This window comes from Pongo abelii, chromosome 5 (genome assembly GCF_028885655.2).
Source record: "Pongo abelii isolate AG06213 chromosome 5, NHGRI_mPonAbe1-v2.0_pri, whole genome shotgun sequence".
Lineage (NCBI taxonomy): Eukaryota > Metazoa > Chordata > Mammalia > Primates > Hominidae > Pongo > Pongo abelii.
Window position 1 is genome coordinate 39,156,621 of NC_071990.2, and position 24,224 is coordinate 39,180,844.

General features: G+C 38.4%; 1 protein-coding gene across 1 annotated transcript in view; it reads left to right on the plus strand.

The window, feature by feature from the left end:
• The window catches only part of DNAH8 (dynein axonemal heavy chain 8), a 393,081-nt gene that overhangs the window by 262,367 nt on the left and 106,490 nt on the right, over positions 1–24,224 (plus strand). Inside the window, exons 63-71 of the mRNA XM_063724765.1 lie at positions 7,705–7,858; positions 9,406–9,570; positions 10,971–11,197; positions 12,933–13,051; positions 15,308–15,411; positions 16,672–16,848; positions 18,707–18,874; positions 19,397–19,612; positions 22,840–22,977. Coding sequence (XP_063580835.1) covers positions 7,705–7,858; positions 9,406–9,570; positions 10,971–11,197; positions 12,933–13,051; positions 15,308–15,411; positions 16,672–16,848; positions 18,707–18,874; positions 19,397–19,612; positions 22,840–22,977 — 1,468 coding nt within the window. The remainder of the gene's footprint in view (positions 1–7,704; positions 7,859–9,405; positions 9,571–10,970; positions 11,198–12,932; positions 13,052–15,307; positions 15,412–16,671; positions 16,849–18,706; positions 18,875–19,396; positions 19,613–22,839; positions 22,978–24,224) is intronic.

Here is a 24,224-nt window from a genome sequence, read left to right on the forward strand (position 1 = left end):
TTTATTAAAAAGGTCATCTTTTTCCTGCCACATCAGAGTGCCATTTTTTGTCTTAAGTCATCTGATCATATATGTGACTATATAGTCTCCTCCACTGGTTTCCTTATCTATCTTTGTATCATTACCCACTATATTAATTGCTGTAGCTTCTTTAATATATATATTTAAATTTAACATATGTATATTTGGTAGTGTCAGATCTCTAACTTTGTTGTTCTTCTTCAAAATGTCTTGTCCATTTGGCCTTTTATTTCCATATAAAATTTAGATCACTTTGCCAGTTTATAAACAAACACACAAATCATTCTGCTGCCAAACAAAAGAAAAGTAAAAACTGAACAAAATACAATTTATAGGAGCATTTTAAAAACATAAAACATCAAATAAGTAGATATTAATTTAATTTTACTTCAAAAAATTAAATTAGTTGTCAGCATTTAAAAATCGGGAGGTTTCATATTTTAGAAAAGCGTATTTCTGACTTTTTTTTGAAATAACTGGAAAATCTGGCAACCTAGGGCCTACACTCCCAGGTAGCAGAGCTCAGTAGCAGCTGCCTCCTTGGATGGGACATGCAATCCTCCAAGCCACAGGCCCCAACAGCACTGCTTCGCTCACTGGCATTATCTTTCTGATTCCTGTAGGCATCTAAATTTGTGATCCTGAGATAGGTGGTGTTGCACTGATTGTAGTTAGGAATGACGGAGAAAATTAAGGCAGATTTATTCACTATATTTTCTTAATTTCTGTATTCTTGATACCCTGGCATCTGAGACTCTGCTGACTGGGGAGAGACTGACCCTTCTAGGGTAGCCAATTCTTAGAGATTCAAACAGCTCCTCCAGGAGAGTACCTTTCATACGCAAACCAACCAATCCAGGGTCCTTACTCCCAACCACCACCTCTATCTGGTGGGTGTGTGGTGGCATCTCATGGTGGATTAGGATATTCCTCTGCCCTAATCACCCCAGGGCCACATACCAGTCAACAAGGGACTGCTCCTATGCCCCAGGGGCTGCTGAAATTATTCAAACTAGCAAATCCTAATTCTGCTTACCTGCCTTGCCTTTCTCATGGAAACCACAATAAAGACTCTTGCCTGTGTTTTCCCATCACTCCTCGTGCCCCCTGATTGACCCTGGTGTTTCCCCATGTCACCCTACCTAGCATGTCAAGCCCCCTTCTGTTTCTAGGGATCCTTGAGTATAAACATCTTGCTTCATGACAGTCGTTCCTGTGTCATTGTGTCTTACCACACTTGATTAAAACAAATTCTGGATACATTTTATAACAGCAGATAAAGTGGGAATAGAGAGGAAGACTCAGCAGGGACAGTTTAAAGTGTGCAGGATTGATAGGACTTAGTAACTGACCTAATATCAGGAAGAGGAGGAAAGAACAGGAAGGCTAGGATGACACTCTAATTTCTCTAGTGGTACAGTTGTGTGCCCCATAAGGACATTCGGGTCAACAACAGACAACATATACGATGGTGGTCACATGAGATTATAATGGAGCTGCCCTATACAGGAGTAGCATTTTAAAAATCTTTTATACTGTATTTTTACTATACCTTTTCTATGTTTAGGTAGATACACAAATATGGACCATTGCATTAGAATTGCCTACGGTATTCATTCAGTGCAGTAACATGTTGTTCAGGTTTGTAGCTTAGGAGCAATAGGCCATTCCATATAGTCTAGGTGTGTGTAGGCATACTCTACGCTGTTCTGTATCAGTCAGTTTTTGCATTGCTATAATACCCGAGGCTGTATAATTTATTTAAAAACAGGCTTGTTTTGGCTCAAGGTTCTGCAGGCTGTACAGGAAGTGTGGTGCTGGCACCTGCTTCTGGTGACGGTCTCAGGAAACTTTCAATCATGGCAGGTGGCAAAGGGGCAGCAGGTGGTCATATCGTGAGAGCTGGAGTGAGAGAGTGAGGGGGCAGGTCCCAGACTCCTTTAAACAACCAGATTTTATATGAACTCAGAGTTAGAACTCACTCATTACCAAGGGGATGGTGCTAAGCCATTCATGAGGGATCTGCCTCCACGACCCAAACACCTCCCACCAAGCCCCGCCTCCAATATTGGGGGTTACATTTCAACACGAGATTTGGAGGGGACAAACATCCAAACTATATTATGCTCCCACAATTACAATGTTTTCTTTTTCTTTCTTCCTTTCTTTTCTTTTTTTTTTTTTTTTTGAGAAGGAGTCTCACTCTGTCACACAGGCTGGAGTGCAGTGGTGCAATCTCTGCTCACTGCAACCTCCACCTCCCGGGTTCAAGCAGTTATCTGCCTCAGCCTCCCAAGTAGCTGGGATTACAGGCGAGCACCACTACGCCTGGCTAAGTTTTGTATCTTTAGTAGAGACAGGGTTTCACCATGCTGGCCAGACTGGTCTTGAATTCCTGACTTTGTGATCCACCCACCTCAGCCTCCCAAAGTGCTGGGATTACAAGCATGAGCCACCGCGCCCAGCCACAGTGACAATATTTTCTAAGGATACATTTATCAGAATGTATCCCCATTGTTAAGCAATGCATGACTGTACTTACCACACTGCATTAAAAAAAAGTGCCTGTTCACATACATTTCTATCTCCTTCACTAAGCTGTAAGCTCCCCTGAAAATGGGCCATTGTAATCTTTGTCTTTTTTATTTTTATTATTAAATGCTTACTTTTAACCAATTCTGTAAAAGGATGTGTTGAATAAATAAAAAAATGACCAGCTTTGAAGGATAAAGTGAGAATTTAGTTCCATACATTTGAGTCTGAGGTGTCTGCAGAACACAGTTTCCATAGATAATAAGACTCATAGATGTGGAGTTCAGGAGAGGGGTTCTGGTTCTGGAGATAGCAATATAGAAGTCTTAGTAGAGAGGACCCTTTTGTGGTCATGGGGAGTATGAATAGGGTGCGTCATGGAAAGAAAAGATGGCTGTGGAAAGAATTCCGGGGTCTCCCAACATAGAGAAAGGGGGCTTGCAATGGAGAGTGAGAAGAAGAGACAAGACAGAGAGGAGGAAATCCAGAGTGGTTTCCAGAAACTAAGCAGGTAGATAATTAATCTGAAAATGCTGGCCGGGTGCCCTGGCTCACGCCTGTAATCCCAGCACTTTGGGAGGCCCTGGCGGGTGGATCACCTGAGGTGAGGAGTTCAAGACTAGCTGGCCAACATAGTGAAACCCCATCTCTACTAAAAATACAAAAAAATTAGCTGGGCATGGTGACAGGCGCCTGTAATCCCAGCTACTCAAAAGGCTGAGGCAGGAGAATCACTTGTACCCTGGAGGTGGAGGTTGCAGTGAGCCGAGATCACGCCATTGCACTCCAGCCTGGGCAAGAAGAGTGAAACTCCGTCTCAAAAAAGAAAAAAATCTGAAAATGTTAAGACATGAAAAGTGGCAACTGATATGCATGATGACACTTTCAGCAAAGTGGATGGCTGCACAAGCCACGTTGCATTAGGAGGAGAAGAAGCACAGAGAATACTTTTGGAAAACTTGAAAGAAAGAAACAAGAGAGGTCAGGATCTGGACAAGGGGTGTGTTGTGACTGTCTCTATGTGTTGTAAAAGCAATACGTAACAGTCAGTCTAATTCTTTAAAAAATCAGCGAAATTGACATCTTTGGCTGATTAGTTCAGAGACTGGCCAGTCAGTGAGAGGATTACTCTGACAGCATCAGGCCACTAGATCTTTCTGGTTCCAGTGCTCATAGTCTTTCCGTGAGACCCCATGGCCTACTGCCTATTACTTGCATTGTAACACCGCCTTCTAGTGAGGGTTACCTTTTAGTCCTTGTCATTAGCTTTCCCATGAGGATTTACATACAACATTTCAGATAATGTCTGCTTTATTTTTACACATCTCATCACCTCTGGTAGCACATACATTTAACTGGAAACAGAGTAAACCAAAAAACAAAGACCAAGATCTTTTCATTCCATAGTCTGTAGCCATCTAACATTTCTATTATTTATACCATATTGCATAATGCATCTTTTTCTGTGGGTTTTCTTTGTTTCTAGCCACTTAATGAGCTGTGCAAATTGCCACTATATACAGTTTATCACTAATTTTATTCATAACGTATTTTGACTTTTTCACCAAATCAAACTCATCCAAATTTCAGATGAGTTTTAGGTATTGTACATATATTTACTCGGACAAAATCTGTTGCTGGGGACTGTCAGACTGCAGGGACTAAAAGTTCATTTCTCTATTCCCACTTATGCTTCGTGGATCACTTTTGGTAAGTTCCCTGTTTCTCAGTTCTCAACTTAAACGAAATATTTGTTTTGAATGGTAACATATCACTCTTTAGCTCTAATCTCTGTATTTTCTAGCAGGCACCATTACTTAGTATCTATTGGAGCAGGTACAGATTATGCTCTAATAATCATGGGCTATTATTGTGTTTTGGGATAAATTATGACTATGGTTTTTTTTTTTGTTGTTGTTTGTTTGTTTATTTGTTTTGAGAAGGAGTCTCACTCTGTCGCCCAGGCTGGAGTGCAGTGGCATGATCTCGACTCACTGCGACCTCTGCCTCCCGGGTTCAAGTGATTCTCCTGCCTTAGCCTCCCAAGTAGCTGGGATTACAGGCGTGCACCACACACTTGGCTAATTTTTTTTTTTTTTTTTTCATCAAAATATAAATCTTTACTACAGAGGAAATTTCAAACATTGATCAGTAAGAAAAAAATAATTATTATAGTATTTGTTATAATTATGAATGCTAATTATTATATGGCTATAGTAATTATGGTTTCATTATAACTTATAGCTTTCTCTTATAATTTCTAAAAATTATCTCAATAAATGTAAAGGCTAAATTTCAGGGTTTTTTTTTTTTTTTTTTTTTCTTTTATTGTAATTATTATTATTATTATTATTATTATACTTTAGGTTTTATGGTACATGTGCCCAATGTGCAGTAAGTTACATATGTATACATGTGCCATGCTGGTGCACTGCACCCACCAACTCGTCATCTAGCATTAGGTATATCTCCCAATGTTATCCCTCCCCCCTCCCCCCAACCCACAACAGTCCCTGAAGTGTGATGTTCCCCTTCCTGTGTCCATGTGTTCTCATTGTTCAATTCCCACCTATGAGTGAGAATATGCGGTGTTTGGTTTTTTGTTCTTGCGATAGTTTACTGAGAATGATGATTTCCAATTTCATCCATGTCCCTACAAAGGACATGAACTCATCATTTCTTATGGCTGCATAGTATTCCATGGTGTAGATGTGCCACATTTTCTTAATCCAGTCTATCATTGTTGGACATTTGGGTTGGTTCCAAGTCTTTGCTATTGTGAATAATGCCGCAATAAACATACGTGTGCATGTGTCTTTATAGCAGCATGATTTATAGTCCTTTGGGTATATACCCAGTAATGGGATGGCTGGGTCAAATGGAATTTCTAGTTCTAGATCCCTGAGGAATCGCCACACTGACTTCCACAAGGGTTGAACTAGTTTACAGTCCCACCAACAGTGTAAAAGTGTTCCTATTTCTCCACATCCTCTCCAGCACCTGTTGTTTCCTGACTTTTTAATGATCGCCATTCTAACTGGTGTGAGATGGTATCTCATTGTGGTTTTGATTTGCATTTCTCTGATGGCCAGTGATGGTGAGCATTTTTTCATGTGTCTTTTGGCTGCATAAATGTCTTCTTTTGAGAAGTGTCTGTTCATGTCCTTCGCCCACTTTTTGATGGGGTTGTTTGTTTTTTTCTTGTAAATTTGTTGGAGTTCATTGTAGATTCTGGATATTAGCCCTTTGTCAGATGAGTAGGTTGCGAAAATTTTCTCCCATTTTGTAGGTTGCCTGTTCACTCTGATGGTAGTTTCCTTTGCTGTGCAGAAGCTCTTTAGTTTAATTAGATCCCATTTGTCAATTTTGGCTTTTGTTGCCATTGCTTTTGGTGTTTTAGACATGAAGTCCTTGCCCATGCCTATGTCCTGAATGGTATTGCCTAGGTTTTCTTCTAGGGTTTTTATGGTTTTAGGTCTAACATTTAAGTCTTTAATCCATCTTGAATTGATTTTTGTATAAGGTGTAAGGAAGGGATCCAGTTTCAGCTTTCTACATATGGCTAGCCAGTTTTCCCAGCACCATTTATTAAATAGGGAATCCTTTCCCCATTTCTTGTTTTTCTCAGGTTTGTCAAAGATCAGATGGTTGTAGATATGTGGCATTATTTCTGACGGCTCTGTTCTGTTCCATTGATCTATATCTCTGTTTTGGTACCAGTACCATGCTGTTTTGGTTACTGTAGCCTTGTAGTATAGTTTGAAGTCAGGTAGCGTGATGCCTCCAGCTTTGTTCTTTTGGCTTAGGATTGACTTGGCGATGCGGGCTCTTTTTTGGTTCCATATGAACTTTAAAGTAGTTTTTTCCAATTCTGTGAAGAAAGTCATTGGTAGCTTGATGGGGATGGCATTGAATCTGTAAATTACCTTGGGAAGGATGGCCATTTTCATGATATTGATTCTTCCTACCCATGAGCATGGAATGTTCTTCCATTTGTTTGTATCCTCTTTTATTTCCTTGAGCAGTGGTTTGTAGTTCTCCTTGAAGAGGTCTTTGACATCCCTTGTAAGTTGGATTCCTAGGTATTTTATTCTCTTTGAAGCAATTGTGAATGGGAGTTCACTCATGATTTGGCTCTCTGTTTGTCTGTTATTGATGTATAAGAATGCTTGTGATTTTTGCACATTGATTTTGTATCCTGAGACTTTGCTGAAGTTGCTTATCAGCTTAAGGAGATTTTGGGCTGAGACAATGGGGTTTTCTAGATATACTGTCATGTCATCTGCAAACAGGGACAATTTGACTTCCTCTTTTCCTAATTGAATACCCTTGATTTCCTTCTCCTGCCTAATTGCCCTGGCCAGAACTTCCAACACTATGTTGAATAGAAGTGGCGAGAGAGGGCATCCCTGTCTTGTGCCAGTTTTCAAAGGGAATGCTTTCAGTTTTTGCCCATTCAGTATGATATTGGCTGTGGGTTTGTCATAAATAGCTCTTATTATTTTGAGATACGTCCCATCAATTCCTAATTTATTGAGAGTTTTTAGCATGAAGGGTTGTTGAATTTTGTCAAAGGCCTTTTCTGCATCTATTGAGATAATCATGTGGTTTTTGTCTTTGGTTCTGTTTATATGCTGGATTACATTTATTGATTTGCGTATATTGAACCAGCCTTGCATCCCAGGGATGAAGCCCACTTGATCATGGTGGATAAGCTTTTTGATGTGCTGCTGGATTCTGTTTGCCAGTATTTTATTGAGGATTTTTGCATCAATGTTCATCAAGGATATTGGTCTAAAATTCTCTTTTTTTGTTGTGTCTCTGCCAGGCTTTGGTATCAGGATGATGCTGGCCTCATAAAATGAGTTAGGGAGGATTCCCTCTTTTTCTATTGATTGGAATAGTTTCAGAAGGAATGGTACCAGCTCCTCCTTGTACCTCTGGTAGAATTCGGCTGTGAACCCATCTGGTCCTGGTATTTTTTTAGTAGAGATGGGGTTTCACCATGTTGGTCAGGATGGTCTCGATCTCCTGACCTCGTGATCCACCCGCCTCGGCCTCCCAAAGTGCTGGGATTACAGGTGTGAGCCACCGCGCCCAGCTGACTATATACTTTTTTAATCTAAAATTTTCTATCATTTTTCTTCTTAGGTCTTACAATGTGACTAATCTAACAGATGATTTAAAAGCTTTGTACAAAGTTGCTGGTGCTGATGGAAAAGGCATCACTTTCATCTTTACTGACAATGAAATAAAAGATGAGGCATTTCTAGAATACCTTAACAACTTGCTATCTTCAGGGGAGGTAAGTCTCAAAAGTAGAGAAAAAGCCCATATTGTAAAAATATAAATTATATTGGAATAGAAAAAGCAGCAACCTTTCAAAAGTGAGGCTATTTAGTACATTTTTTATTTTAGACATGGTTAATATATGAGATTTAGCAGATTTTCTGAAGTTCCTGTGAAATGAATGCTGCCCATCTCCAGATGCTTTGTTTAATTTTGAACGTGGTTCCTTACTTGTCTCTTCAGTCTTCACTTTGGTCTTATAATTTATTTTAGGAGAAGCAAAGTATCTGTCCATCTATCTACATACTAGTGAGGAGTACAGAATGGTTGAAAGAGTTCTGTTAGTTGTGAATGGATGTCTGTACCACCACTTCTGAAACTGCTTGTATCAGCACTTCCGTGAGCACTCACATCTTTAGTACTTCATCAGAAAGACTCACCAGACTCAGCATATACAGGTCGAGCATCTCAAATCCAAAACTCTGGAATCCAAAATGCTCAAAAATCTGAAACTTTTTGAGCACGGACATGATGCTCAAAGGACATGCTCATTATTGGAGCATTTTAGATTTCAGATTTTTTGATTTGGGGGTGCTCAACCAGTAAGTAAAATGCAAACATTCCAAAATCTGAAAAAAATCTGAAATCTGAAACATTGTGGTCCCAAGCATTTTGAATAAGGGAGTTCAACTTATAGTTATACTCATGGCTGAGATTTATTGCGGCAACACAGTAAGGATACAGAGCCAGATCAGTAGAGAAAAAGACTCATCTTGTGGAGTCATCGATGTTCCAGGAACATGGAATCGATGTTCCAGCTTCCTGTGCTTTTGCCAAGGGGCCATACAGAACGTCCTCTCCACCCAGTATGAAGGGCAGTAACATATGCACTGTTTCCGTTCAGGGAAGCCCACTTGAGATTCAGAGTCCAGTGGTTTTTTTTTAGGTTTGGTCACTTCCTGCCTAGCTACAACTACCAAAGTTCCAGATTCCTAGAAGGAAAGCAGATAGATGTTTACCATGTATCACAAGGTTTGTGTAAACAGTCTAGTTGGCACTGCAAAACAACGTTGTCAATTACTGATGGAGGAGACATTCCAAAAGCCAAGTTCCCTGATAACAGCCAAGGGTCAGCTCTGCAAGCATACCCTTTTCAAGATTAGGCCTGCTGTGTTAACTCTTCCCTGCACCATGGTATACAGATGCTTAATGGTGCAAAAATTAGTTAAGTATTTTGGAGCCAGAGTTGATTAGACTGACTCTGAGTCAAAGTACAGAGGGCACCCCTGGACATTTTAAAGAGATGATTGAGTGGTGGTGGAGATAGCTTTTTGGTGATAGCTATTGGAGCACAGGAAAACACAATTAGTTCTTGATTGAACTGCTCAATAAAAAGTTGCAGTCTTGATAAACTCTGGCAAATCAGGGATTTGACTGTGGAGATGCTGAAAGAAAATATGAAACAATATGACATGCAAATTAAAAAAGGGACTGGACTTTGGCAGTGAATTGACTGTGGAGAACTCTTAAAATACAGAACACTTGCTTGTCCATTCCTTAAAGATCTCCAATTTGTTTGCACGAGATGAGATGGATGAAATCACCCAAGGTCTGATTTCAGTGATGAAGAGGGAGCTACCTCGCCATCCTCCTACCTTTGATAATTTGTACGAATACTTCATTTCAAGATCAAAGAAGAACTTACATGTTGTTCTCTGCTTTTCTCCAGTAAGTTTTTATTTTTATTTATATCTACGTAGAAAGAGTTCCTTATTTAAAGGTACTTAGTTTACCTTCTGTGATTAGATAATGATCTTAGAAATTAATATTTTTACACTGAATTAAAATTAACACTTTTGGACCACACAGTCTCCATTGACCAAATTCTTGTTTCCAGTATAATTTAAAATATTCATATTATTAAAAAATACTGCATAACCTGAAATTTTCATTAATTACCTAGAGACATGGGTTGTTTGAATTGTAAGGGACTTGGTGATGTAACCTCATCCAGCTCCACCTCCCATGTAGACATATCAGCTTTACTATTATGTCTCTGATGTAGGTTTGAAAATCTCTATCTCATTGTGCTTCCCAATATAGTAGCCATTAGGCATATATGGCTACTTAAGTTTTGATTAATTAGCCCCATTTCTACTTACTATTTGGTTTATTTTTGATACAGGGTCTTGCTCTGTTGCCTAGGCTGAAGTGCAGTGGTATGATCATGGCTCACTGCAGCATCATCAACCTCCTAGGCTCAAGTCATCCTCTCACCTTACACTCCCAAGTAGCTGGGACTACAAGCATGTGCCACCATGCCCAGTTAATTTTTGTATTTTTTGTAGAGACGAGGTTTTGCCATGTTGTCCGGGCTGGTCTGGAACTCCTGAACTCAAGCGATTCACCCACCTGGGCCTCCCAAAGTGCTGGGATTACAGGCATGAGCCACCGCACCTGGCTTAGCTCCATTCCTAGTGCTTAGCAGTCATGTGTGGCTAATAGCTACCACACTGGAAAGCATATATATAAAGCATTTTTATTATCACTTAAAGTTCTATTGACAGCTCTGCTCTAGGGAGTCTCACTAATTTATAAGGCAGCCTGCTTCATTCTTGGATAGTCTAATGACCAAAAAGCTCTTATTTATGATCAATAGAATTTTGTCTCTGTACTTTTCTGATTCTAATTCTGCCCTATACAAGGAACTCAATCCCTCTTCCATGAAAAGTTTTTCAGATACTTGGAGAAGGTTTTTGCAAGGCTTTCTAAGTTGTTTCCTTTTTAGACCAAACATATGTTCCTGCAGCTGTTCTCACTTGTCCCAGTGTCCAGGCCTTTTGCTGTCCTAGCCCTCTCTCTAAAAGAGTTCTAGTTTATCAGTTTCCTCTTAAAAGAAAGTTCCTAGAATTGAACGCAATAATGTAGATGTAGTCCCAGGACAGGGAAGAGTGTGGAGTATATTTCCTCCCTTCATCAGAACATTACATTTATATATGATTGCAGCCCAAGAAGATTCATTTTCAAATTTGTGATGTCACACTCCTGGGTCAGATTGCATAAATCTCTCTCTGGCTGACTTATAACCCCTCCGTGTTTCTAATGTTTGTTGACTTTGCTATCAATAGGTTGGTGAGAAGTTCCGTGCCCGTTCTTTGAAATTTCCTGGCTTGATATCAGGTTGCACTATGGACTGGTTCAGCCGCTGGCCGAGGGAGGCTCTGATTGCTGTGGCCTCCTACTTCCTTTCAGACTATAATATTGTCTGCTCTAGTGAAATTAAAAGACAAGTTGTAGAAACAATGGGCCTGTTTCATGACATGGTTTCAGAGAGCTGTGAAAGTTATTTCCAAAGGTAAGTGATATTACATAAGCACCATCGCTATGGAAACTCAGCATGTACTCCCAAGAGGAATGCATTGTAACATCCTGCAGAAGACTCTTCCTATTGATTGAGCACAAGGTCCTAGCTGCATTTTTAGATCTTTCTTGCTTTGATTTTCTAGTGATTATGTATGAAGAGATGGCAAGTAAACAAGATTTAAAAATGAACTAGTGTCCACACTTAAATACCTTTTTGTCCTCCAAGCCTCAAAGTAACAGATGCTTAATGAATTGCTTTATTTCATCTGCTTAATTTTGTTTTGAAAATGACTTAACTAATTCATCACCAACTGTTTAAAATTAGTTTCTTATTCAAATCCATTATTTGTTTTGATTAAAGAAGTACACTGTTTCTAATGTTTCTTTATTGCCTTATGTTAAGGGAGTATTTAGAATTTGTATTTGCATTACTTAGTCTTACCAATGTTTCTATGCCAGGTAACTATGAAACAAAATATTAATTGACTGTGGGAAAACCACTCACTAAAAGCAGCAATGGCATGTTCATTATGTAAAAGCTGGTGTCAACCATGCAAAAACACAGCTTTTTTCCCCCAAAGCATGACAGTCGCTGTATAAGATTGACAAATGGGCCAACGTGGATCACCAGAAAAGCTATGCCTGTTTTTCTGCATAGGGAGTTCGGGTAACACTTTCATTGATTTTCAGTGAGGTTCCTGCTTCACAAAAGTTTATTTATTCCATACCTTTTCCTTTACTTAAAACCATTCTCAGACCACCCTTTTAAATAATTCCAGATAAGATCTGCCAAATTCTCTTGGTGAATCAGTGTGTATTAATTCTTACTGTTAAGAAGATTTTCTTTCTATTTGAACTCCTCCTGCTAATGTCATCTGTGGAGATAAATTTTTACCTTTGTGCAGCTACAAAAATCTGTTTCTTTACTTTGAAAATTTGGGTATATTTTTCAAATTTTTTATATGTTCTTAGGTTGTTGAAGTTTATTCTGAATGTAATATTTTTATAACACTTTAATGATAGTCACATATATGCCCAAGATCTTAAAAAAAACTCAAAAACATTAAAAATCTTCAAAACTACCGAAGTTTAAATTAATATAAAAGGTTAAATAATTTTATAGTATGTGAAGAAGTCTTTTTTCACCTGAGCTTCTTCTGTGTAAAATTCTACCTTTTGTAATAAAGCCCACAATAAAGTGGACATTTGAATCAAGTGTGGCTGCCTTGATTTCACGGCCAATCCAGTGAACTGGGGACACATTGGTTTTTGCTTCTGTAAACCCATCCAGCTGATATCCAGCAGTGAAGAGGTTGTAACAAATATCACTTGAATGAAAATGGATCACAGCACAAATTCATTTCAACCACTTATCCCTAATATTTGTCCAGAACCTTAAAGTTTTGCACTGTTGACACCAGCTTTCACGTAGGGTGTTCATATATGTGATTTTATTTGATCTTCACAAAATTCTGGGAGGGGTAGAGCAGACATTCTTTTCTCCAACAGAGGTGGAGTTAAGGGTGAAGTCAAAGACCCCTCAGGGTCGAAACATCAGACAGATTTTAGTCCTTTTTCCACTTCACCTCTGAGAAACCATGCTCAAGTCCTGTCTTCCTGCTAATGAATCACTCTACATGATCACACTGATTTCACCTTGGGAAAGGTGTCATTTTATGGGAGTATGCACAATGATTGAAATGGTCCTTTTAATGTTCTGCTTTCAGATACCGCCGAAGAGCACATGTGACTCCCAAATCTTACCTCTCATTTATAAATGGTTATAAAAACATTTATGCTGAAAAGGTGAAATTCATTAATGAACAGGCTGAACGTATGAATATTGGTAAGAGGAATGGAATAGAATGGGATGGAATGGAAATAGGGTTTATTTGATAGGGATCTCAATATTTAGTTTGGTGGACATTTTATCTGAAAATGAAATACTCACTTTGTTAGTAGTAGATAATTTTAAAGGATGCCCTTGAGGGTATTTTGACCTGTCAAGAAACTCTGAACAGAAGAAAATCTAAACAGAAGTGGCCTATTTTCTCTGCAGAACCATTTCTCCTGGCTCTTTCAGCTCTGGGTCCCCTGAGCTGTGTCACTGAGCCATTGCTGGCAGATGGGGACAAGCCAGCTTTTGGGAATGGACAACAATTTCAGTTTTTGGTTTCATTTTGATTTGCCTTGATTTGTATAAACTTTGCCATGTTAATTTTCCCTACATTTCTAATAAAGTAAAAGGCAAAATAGAAGCAAAAACAAATAAAAACAAGAAGAGATTGTGTACCTAATCAAGAGTTTTCCAAGTGTCTGCTATATGTAGTATAACTAGCAAAAGTAAACATTGGAAGAGATTATATGTCCAGAAAGCATGTGGCCCAAACAATCTAAAACACCTTAGTTCTTATTTTTCAAGTTCTAAATAAAACTTGAGGGGCTGGGTATGGTGGCTCACGCCTGTAATTTCACACTTTGAGAGGCCAAGGCGAGCAGATCACTTGAGCCCAGGAGTTCAAGAGCAGCCTGGGCAACATGGTGAAACCCCGTCTCTACAAAAATATAAAAATTAGTCAGGCATCGTGGTGGCGCATGCCTGTAGACCAAGCTACTTGGGAGGCTGAGGTGGGAGGATCACTTGAGCCCTGGAAGTCAAGGCTGCAGTGAACTGAGATTGCACCACTACACTCCAGCCTAGGTGACAGAGTGGGACCCTGTTTCAAGAAAAAATCAAAACAAAAACCACTCAGTCACACAGCATAACTGAGCGCCAAGGTCTGTGAAGTCATAGTTATGAGAGAAGACTGTGAAAGAAGGCTTCTTCTGCGGTTTTCTCATGATTCAGCTTCTTGCAGCTTTCGTATATGATGCTTTAGATCAGTAGTGTGCTAAAGCCAACTCATAGTGGCTTTTGAGAACACAATGTTAAATTTTTAGGAATTTTGTGATCTGCTTGTTAAACAGAACTTTTATTAAAAATTAACTCATGTATACTTACAATTAAACAAATTGGATTTAAAATAAAGGCAATAAATGCTCAAACTCATCCCTTCTTAGTTTTACTCTTTTTTTTTTTTTTCTTTGAGACAGAGTTTTGCTCTGTTGCCCAGGCTGGAGTGCAATGGCGTGATCTGTTCACTGCAACCTCTGCCTCCCAGGTTCAAGGAATTCTCCTGCCTCAGCCTCCCAAGTAGCTGGGATTACAGGCATGCACCACCATGCCCAGCTTGTTTTGTATTTTTAGTAGAGACAGGGTTCTGCCATGTTGGCCAGGCTGGTTTCGAACTGACCTCAGGTGATCCACCCGCCTCGGCCTCCCAAAGTGCTGGGATTACAGGGTTGAGCCACCACACCCGACCTACTCTATTTTCTTATATCAATGTTCTTGAAGTTATTTACGTCTGTCTGTATGGTAGGAATATTACATAACAGTGTGGTACTGAGAATCTTTTGGTAACTTGAAATCAGCCACGGTGGGAGTGTTTACACTACAGAAATTGAACAGTATACAGATGAGGGCTTCCCCTTTTCCCAGTGACCCAGATTTAAATATTTACCAACATCCCATTACCTAGAACCCGTTGGAGTGTGAACAATTCAGTTAACCAGTTCTTTTTCTCTACAGTGCTAAAAGTTGCAAAGTCCATTACATAAGTTTTCACAGTTATTTTCATTTTTATAACAAAGAGAACCACAAAAATGTTAATATATTTTCTATCTCATTTGCCGCCTCAGCTGCAATATAATTCAAAGGCAAAAAATGATAGCTACAAACTATTTCACAGCCAAAGAGAGCATAAATTTGTCAAATAACTTTCCTGGCCAAACTAATCTTATTCAATAGGACATTGTGACTTTCCCTTAAATGTAGCTACGTGATATTCTTCAGTCAGAGCTATTTTCTTTGCCTTCCTGTTGAAACTCAGAAATATGGTCAATATTGTTGCTTTTAAGACATGTATATTTTTAACTTTTGTCTACAATTTTGTGTTTGTTATATTACATGTACAGTGCCTTATAAATAGTAAATATTGAATAAATATTTGATGAAGGCATATACCTGTACTCAGTAAAGGTATATATGTGTGTATTTGTAAAGGTCTTGATAAACTAATGGAGGCAAGTGAATCTGTTGCTAAACTCTCTCAGGATCTTGCAGTCAAGGAGAAGGAGTTGGCAGTGGCTTCCATAAAAGCAGACGAAGTGAGTTTGCATTTATTTTATCACTGATGAGGAATATTTTTCCATGTTAAAATGCATTGTTTTAAAATGGTACTAAAGAACAAGCAGGGTGTAAACCTATGGACAATTCCTGGTAAGATAGTGTTCACAAAGACCATTAGACATTTTTGTTTAACTTATACCAGCCTATACCTGAACTATTAATTTTGCTACTTGGCCTAAGACTATTATTTCTTCTCTCACTCTGTCTGTCTCTCTTGTTCTTTTTCATCTGTTTATGAAATTTCTGCTTGACTATGAGTTATATTTGGTCTTCTCTTTAAGGTCCCTGTATGTTCCAGGTTTCTGGGATGGCCCAAATCGAGGAAGAGTTGGTAGAGTTTTTTGTTTTTTTTTTTTAAAAAAGAAAGAAAGAGGAAAAATCCATACTCCTCTCAAGGAGATAGGTATATATGTGTGCTGCTTTTTCTCTCTCTTTTTTTTTTTTTTTTTTTTGAGACAGAGTCTTGCTCTGTTGCCCAGGCTGGAGTGCAGTGGCGTGATCTCGGCTCACTGCAACCTCCACCTCCCAGGTTCAAGTGATTCTCCTGCCTAATTTTTGTATTTTTAGTAGAGACGGGGTTTCACCATGTTGGCCAGGATGGTCTCAATCTCTTGACTTTGTGATCCACCTGCCTCGGCCTCCCAAAGTGCTGGGATTACAGGTGTGAGCCACGGTGCCCGGCCTATGTGCTGCTTTTTTATCTATTATACAGCCTTCTAGTCTCAGACTTTCAGCTTCTAGTCACCAAGAGTCAGTTAAGAATAGATACTTCAGTCTTGATCCTTAGCCGGTTGCTGAAATGAGTGAACTAACATAGGGGAGGCACTTAAGCATAGTCTTGGCATATATGGTAAGCACTCAATAAACATTAGCTCCTTTTATTGTTATTATACAAGGCTTAAAATGGTTTTTTGCCCTTATTCTATGATACTTACTTGAATTGTTTTAATTTTCTAGAAATTTGTAGAGTGAAAATACTATTTCTTCTGAAAGCTTTAAATATTTATTTTTATATATATTCTAAGCCTAAGAAAAGCTTAGAAAATGGAAGACTGCGAGGAACTGCTCAAAGGAATTTACTTTAATACACCTTAAAATATAGACAACTTAGATAGGAAATAAGTTTGTTCCTATTCGTGTTTTATATTATGTTGAATAAATATTTGCTCACTATTCAAATCTGTAAATTTTGCTTGAAAGGTTTCTATTTGCTTTCATGTGTTTCCTCAACTTAACAGGTATTAGCAGAAGTCACAGTAAGCGCTCAGGCTTCAGCCAAAATTAAAAATGAAGTACAGGAGGTAAAGGACAAAGCCCAAAAAATTGTGGATGAAATTGATAGTGAAAAAGTGAAAGCTGAAAGCAAGCTTGAGGCAGCTAAACCTGCTTTGGAAGAAGCAGAAGCAGCCCTGAATGTGAGCAGTGCGTTGTTACCCCTTCCAACACAAGTCCTAGAAGGCATCATGTTTCATTACATGAAATTAACTCATCAGAAAACTGAATTGAATTCTTAATGTGATTGATAATCTCTGAGTCTGGAAACAAATGTGCCAATTAATTCAGTTTTCTAAGTTCTAATTTTTTTAAAGTCCTCACCTCTTATATTATTTTCATCCCACAAATTGGTCTTCCATGAGAACTGAGAAATAATGCTAGTGGTTAGTGGCCTAAACTATGAGAAATTCAGATTACACAGAGAGCCTGCTCAGTTTCTCCAGCATCCCTTCCAGATTATGTCATGCTCCCTTTTAAAATCTTCCTGTGTTTCCCACTGCTCTTAGGATAAAGTCCTGAGCTAGACATTCATAGCTGTGAGGCAAAAGGGCACAGCTTTGGAGGCAGGCAGACCTGCATTCAACCTCTATGTATAATACACACACACACATACACACACACATATACATACATATATATGTGCATGTATGTATATGTGTGGATATATATACACATATATACACACTTGTATATACTTACACACTGCTAATACACACACACATATACGTATGTATGTACACATAGATGATCTGGAGTAAATTTATTTAACTTTCTTGGGTTTCTGTGGGGATTATAATTTCTCATTGATTCTTAAAGAATCAATGTGAGCATTAAAAGTAATTAATACAAAATGCTAGGCACATAGAAAGTGCTCAATAAATATTAGTGCTTCTGTTCCTGCTGATGACCTGGCTCCTGTCTATCTCTTGAACTTCATCTCTTGGCATTTTGTCCGTACACACAATGCGATCCAGTCATACAGAAAAATGTATAGGATTCTGGAAGAATGGTCAGGATCTGTTACCTTTAAACGTGCCTCCACCTCTGCCGGGAATGCTTTTCCTAACTTTCATTGCCTAATTAGAGTCATTCTTTAAATCTGGGCCCAGACCTCACTCCTCCCAGGAAGTTTTCAGTTCTTCTTCGAGACCTTCCTTTGTTTTCCTGTCACTCACATGCTTCTGTCATGGCAGAAATCCTTATGTAGGGTAATTGTATTTTCTTTGCCATTTTCAGGAGGTTATGAGGACAAGACTATTTTGGTTTGCTTTGTTTTATATGGGAGAATGCCTGCAATTGTTAAATGAATGAATAAATCTATCATAATCATTTAATAAAATTTTCACAATGACCAGGACACATTCTGCACCCCCACTTCCTTTATGGGTCTTACTATAACGTACAAAAGGGAGAGATCACCGAACCAAAGGAGTCTTAGAACATGTTATTGATCATATGGTCTCCCAGTCCTTGCCTTGATGGTCAGGCAATGTCTTAATCCACACCCAGCCAATGGATAGAAATTTTCAAAAATGTTTTTATGCGCCATATATTACCGTAACTTCTCTTGTCTCCTTCTAATTCCTCCCCCTGCCATAGACAGGGAAGCCCTCACAATGAAGGCTGAAGGTGAGGTTTCTGATATTCAGGGCTTTGTATCCTCTCTTAATATCCACACCTAATATAGAGCCTGTGCTTTGAAGATGCAAGTTATCTAAATGTTACATATCAATGGGACTTATTAACAGAGGTCTACAATGGCAATGCCTGATAGTGATATTTTAAACCAATTCGTTGGGAGCAACAGGGAAAAGAAGAATACATACAAATAAACAGAAATACCAAAATAACAATGAAAGAGCCACTAAGCAAAAATCTTGGAAATGGAGAGAAAATGTTTTTAAGTTTTCTATCTTAATTATTTAAAAGTATTAGATTTCCATATAACTATTAATATCACTCAACAAACAAAATATTGATCCTTAATCCCAAATATAGACTATCAAGCCAAATGATATTGCCACAGTCAGGAAACTTGCAAAACCACCACATCTTATTATGAGAATCATGGACTGTGTTCTGTTACTATTTCAAAAGAAAATTGACCCTGTTACTATGGATCCAGAAAAACCTTGCTGCAAGCCATCATGGGGAGAGTCATTAAAGGTAAGTAAAATCTACCTTTGTCAGTCCTATGAGCTGCATCAGGCGTCCTCAGCCCAGGACACTCAATATAGACCAGACAAACTGGCAGACAATAATTGATCATTGCGTATTGAAAAGTTTATCTTAAACTGCGTCACCTAAAATGTAAAGAGGGATAGATTTTAAAGCCGAATACCTTCTTTTTATGACATCTGTCCAGAACCGGTGGCTAGTATTGGCACAGCCTTGGTGTCAACCCAGCCCAGTCTTCAAAAAGGGGCTTGTGTGGTTGGTGGCATTCAGATGCACTTACCAGAAGGAAAACTTACATAGCTTTTCTTCTTTACTCTTTCCACATGGAATCCAGAAGACAATTTGTGATTTACAGATTTAGGTTGGCTACTGCCAATAGTCTCAATTTGTATATTTAGAGCAAATCAACTGTTACTTCTTTGAGAAAATTCAATTCAGAAGTACATATTAACTCAGGAAGAAAGTATTTATTTTCTTCCAGAACTTACAGGTTATAATACTATTTTTCAGTTGATGAGTGCAACAGGATTCCTGTGGAGCCTTCAGCAGTTCCCTAAGGACACTATAAATGAAGAGACTGTTGAGTTACTACAGCCATATTTTAATATGGATGATTATACTTTTGAAAGTGCCAAAAAAGTCTGTGGGAATGTGGCTGGTCTCCTGTCTTGGACACTTGCTATGGCAATATTTTATGGCATCAATAGAGAAGTGTTGCCTCTGAAGGTAAAAGTTTCCTTCCTTCTCCCAGTAAATCAATGTTTCATAAAATCAATCATCAGTATTGCTGCTATTAAAAGACAATGCGTAGTTTAGACCAATAAGAGTAGATGTCCCTGTTACTAAATTTGTCTTTTTTCTCTATGTCCTCTCAAAGTTTCTCCTTCTTTTTATATCTGTTACATGTTTCTTGACAATGCAGGCAAGTGACTGAAACCAACGTGTTAACTTACACAGGAAACGAATTTCTTGGGAATAATAATCAAGCTGTCATAAGAAGAAAAACTTGCCATTTCTTTGAAGTTTGAAGATTAGGTTTGGAGGTTGAATTTGATTACTGTATTTCAAACAAAACTTATAAAAATTAGGTTTGACACCTAGAAATGTTTTAAATTTCAAAGACAGAAGGAGAACCTTAAATGCAATCTAAGAAGCAATCAAACAAAACCTAAAAGGTTGTTTACAAAAGACAAATCAACATGTTGCAGATTTCCCACAACCCTAAATACTAGAAGATAATGAAAAAACATATGCAGAGTTTTGAGCAGGAAAATGCTGGGGTCCAAGCACTCAATAATGGGCAAAGCTGGTCTTCATGGACAAGGGAACAGAACGAGATTCTTAGGAGTGCAAGGATTCGTGAAATGTATCCCTCAGATACACACTGCCTCCAGGGCCCCATCCCAATCCCCCACCCCCACAAAGCCAAAAGTATTGTAAGTGGTTGCTCTGTGGAATGGATAATAATGAGTCGGTGGGCGGGGGGTTACTGTTTTTCATAATAAGCCATAGAGAAATGGCTGCCTCCTTTAAAACCTGTGCATGAGGAACTTTGAGAAAAATAGAAAATCAATTTAAAATAAAAAGTTTTAGCAAAGAGAAATGATAGGAAAAATATAAAAAAACACACCCCAACAAAAAGATACCAAGGGAGAAATCTTAAAATAAATGTAAAATTCAAGAAAAAAAAGAAAACACACACACACATCAGAAAAGAACTATTCTTTGTTGATAAAAATTATGATCCATAGTGAAGACAATTAAAATAATGTGTTATGCAATAAATAAAATAGCATCAAATTATATAAACCAAATCCATTAGTATTTTCAGTGGAAATTAACAAATATAATACTGTAATTTGAGATTGTGGCACATGCTATCAAATTAACAAAAATAATATTGTAATTTGAGATTGTGGCTACCCCTGGTAGGCATAGGGCCAGCTTCTTGGGTGTGCACACAGGGCCTTGTGTTAATGCTCTGCTGTTGCCCTCTTCAGATTCTTAATAATTTTTTTTAACAAGGGGCCCCACATTTTTCATTTTGCACTGGGCCCTGTAAATTATAGAGGCAGTCCTGAGTAGGCATAAATTAGTAATTATATAGAAATTTTACATGATACTATTTTTCAGGTTGAATAACTACATTGAACTTTCTTCAACATAAACAAAGAACATGAAATTATTTCTAGAGTACAAGAAACATTTATAAGAATTAATTATATTCAAGGGTAAAAGAGGACCTTGATTAAATTCTCAAAAGCAAAAAATCCTGGGGTCTCATTCTCTGAGTATAAGCAATAATACTGGAAAGTTTACATTAAAATGAACTCAGTCATTCCTAATTAGGAAATGATGAAAATAAGCGAGTCACCAAAGCTTCTGTGATATGGCCAAAATGGTACATTCTTAGCCCTAACATACATCAAAGAAACTAAACATTCCACTGAAGAGTTAAAGTATGTACTCACTCATAAGCATACATACACACGAAATTTAAGGAAGGCAGAATAGAGCCAATAAAAATAACATTAAAAATTAGAGAAGAGAAAAGCAGCAGAATTAATGAGCAAATCTAAGAACCTATGCTTTGCAAAAACAAAACTGTAAGAAATATTCCTGGAAAATCTAATCAAGAAGTAAATGAAAACAAATGAAAATAGAAAGATAAATCCTCATAATTCTAGATGTGAAGATTTAAATAATTATAAAGCAATTGTTTTTTAAGAGACAGGGTTTCATTCTGGCCCCCAGGCTGGAGTGCAGTGGTGCAATCATAGCTTACTGTAGCCTTGAATTCCTGAGCTTAAGCAGTCCTCCTACCTCAGCCTCCCAAACTGCTCCCAGGATTATAGGTGTGAGCCACTGTGCCAGGCTGCAAATATTACATAGTTATATGTTAATATATTAGAAAATCTAAATGAAATAAAAGTTTTATGGGAAAAGGAGCTAAATTCAAATAAACATTGAGAATGAAAATAAGAAAGGTATCAAAGAACTTCTACTCCAGAAGGCTTTGGGCCTAGATTATTTTACTGATTATTTTAAATGTACAAGAAGCAGGTCCTTACCACATTGTAGGACTTAGAAAAATATGAAAAACTACTGTTACAGTAATTTCACTTGCACAATCTTTGAAATTGGATTGTTACTTTGGTAACAATCCTAAATGTGTACATATCCAATAGTATTTATCACAACATTATTTGTAATAACTAAAAATGGGTGGGTGGAGAAATGTATATGAGTAGGAAAAAGGTTAATTATGATACATCCAACACGTAGAATATCATGCAGTCACATAACTAATGTTCATGATGGACTTGGGATCTTCATAAAATGAAATGAAATGAAATGAAAAAAAATCAAAATGCCAATTACCAACTTCCTAACACAATGCTCACAGGTTATGTCTGAGAAATATCGGGGTAACTTTTGTTCTCCTTTCTATACATTGCTGCATTTTCCATGTTTTCTTATTGAATATTAATAATTAAAAAATTTTTTTTGAGACAGGGTCTCACTCTGTCACCCAGGCTGGAGTGCAACTCACTGCAGCCTCGACCTCCGGTGCCCAAGTGATCCTCCTGCTTCAGCCTCCAGAGTAGCTTGGACTACAGGTGCATGCCACCAAACCTAGCTAATTTTTCTATTTTTCTGTAGAAACAAGCTCACTATTTTGCCCAGGCTGGTCTTGAACTGGGCTCAAGTGATCCTCAGCCTCCCAAAGTTCTGGGATTGCAGGCATGAGCCACCACACCTGGCCAGTAATTAAAAATTTAAAAGTAATGAAATACCCTCGAAGACTCTTTGCTTTCCCAGCTGAAGACACGGAAACAGATGAGCTCGAAAGTCCTGTCTAGTGCAGAAATTATGTGATTTGTGTTATCTACCAATCACAATCATGACTGTTTCATGCAGCTAATACACTAACCACGTCTTCTTCTTTTCAGGCCAACCTGGCCAAGCAGGAAGGCCGGTTAGCAGTTGCTAATGCTGAGTTAGGGAAGGCACAAGCCCTGCTGGATGAGAAGCAAGCTGAGCTGGATAAAGTACAGGCAAAATTTGATGCAGCAATGAATGAGAAAATGGTAAGATTAAATATAAAAAATCCCCAAAACGGTGTACTGACACTTTACACAAGAGCATGCTATATTTGGAAATCAGGCAAATGGTTGTGATGAAAAAATATTGGCCAGCATGCTTGTCTGTTTTGGATCTTTGGTGCTCAAAATTATTTTTTGTGTTTTCACTGATCAAGCTGTATCGTCACTGATTTCAGGGTTAGAAAACTGGGTTTGAGATGCAGCTCAGACATTTGTTAATTGTGTGGTTTGGGGCTTTCACGCGCGTCCGTGTGAAGAGACCACCAAACAGGCTTTGTGTGAGCAACAAGGCTGTTTATTTCACCTGGGTGCAGGTGGGCTGAGTCTGAAAAGAGAGTCAGCGAAGGGAGATAGGGGTGGGGCCATTTTATAGGATTTGGGTAGGTAAAGGAAAATTACAGTCAAAGGGGGTTGTTCTCTGGCGGGCAGGGGTGGGGGTCACAAGGTGCTCAGTGGGGGAGCTTTTGAGCCGGGGTGAGCCAGGAAAAGGAATTTCACAAGGTAATGTCATCAGTTAAGGCAGGAACAGGCCATTTTCACTTCTTTTGTGGTGGAATGTCATCAGTTAAGGCAGGAACCGGCCATCTGGATGTGTACGTGCAGGTCATAGGGGATATGATGGCTTAGCTTTGGCTCAGAGGCCTGACAGGGGCAATCTACCTAGCTCTGTTTGTAAAATGGGGATCCTAATATGACCTCTTGAGATAGGTTGTAAGCAGTGGTGGTCTGGTAAATGTTTAACAATCTAGTGTGCCGCGTGGGGAGAGGAAAGCCCGGATTTGTAATATTTGCTGATTTCTGTGGTGTAAGTATTCCCATCACTGGCAATTTTAAACTACCAATGTAACGCCACTGAGCACAGATTTGGGAAAAGGTGCATGGCAGTACATCATCGCATACTATTTCCACCATCCAGATACAACGGTCTTAACCTCAAAAGCATAGATAATATTAACATTTAAATAACTAGGAAGTAAGCTTTTGTTATGTATTACTTTTGCTTTTAATATAATTTTTTAATTGTAAGCTTACATAGTTTAATTTTTAATAAAGGCTGTGTTTAGCACCAGCTCACAAATACTCTAAAAATTTAACAATTGGCTCTTAAGAGTTGATACAAGCTGGCTGCTGCATGCTACTGTTGTCTGGGATTTTTCCAGGAGAAAATACTTTGTAAATGGCAAAGAACTCAGGATTATTACTGCATCCAAGACATCAAAATGGCAAATCTT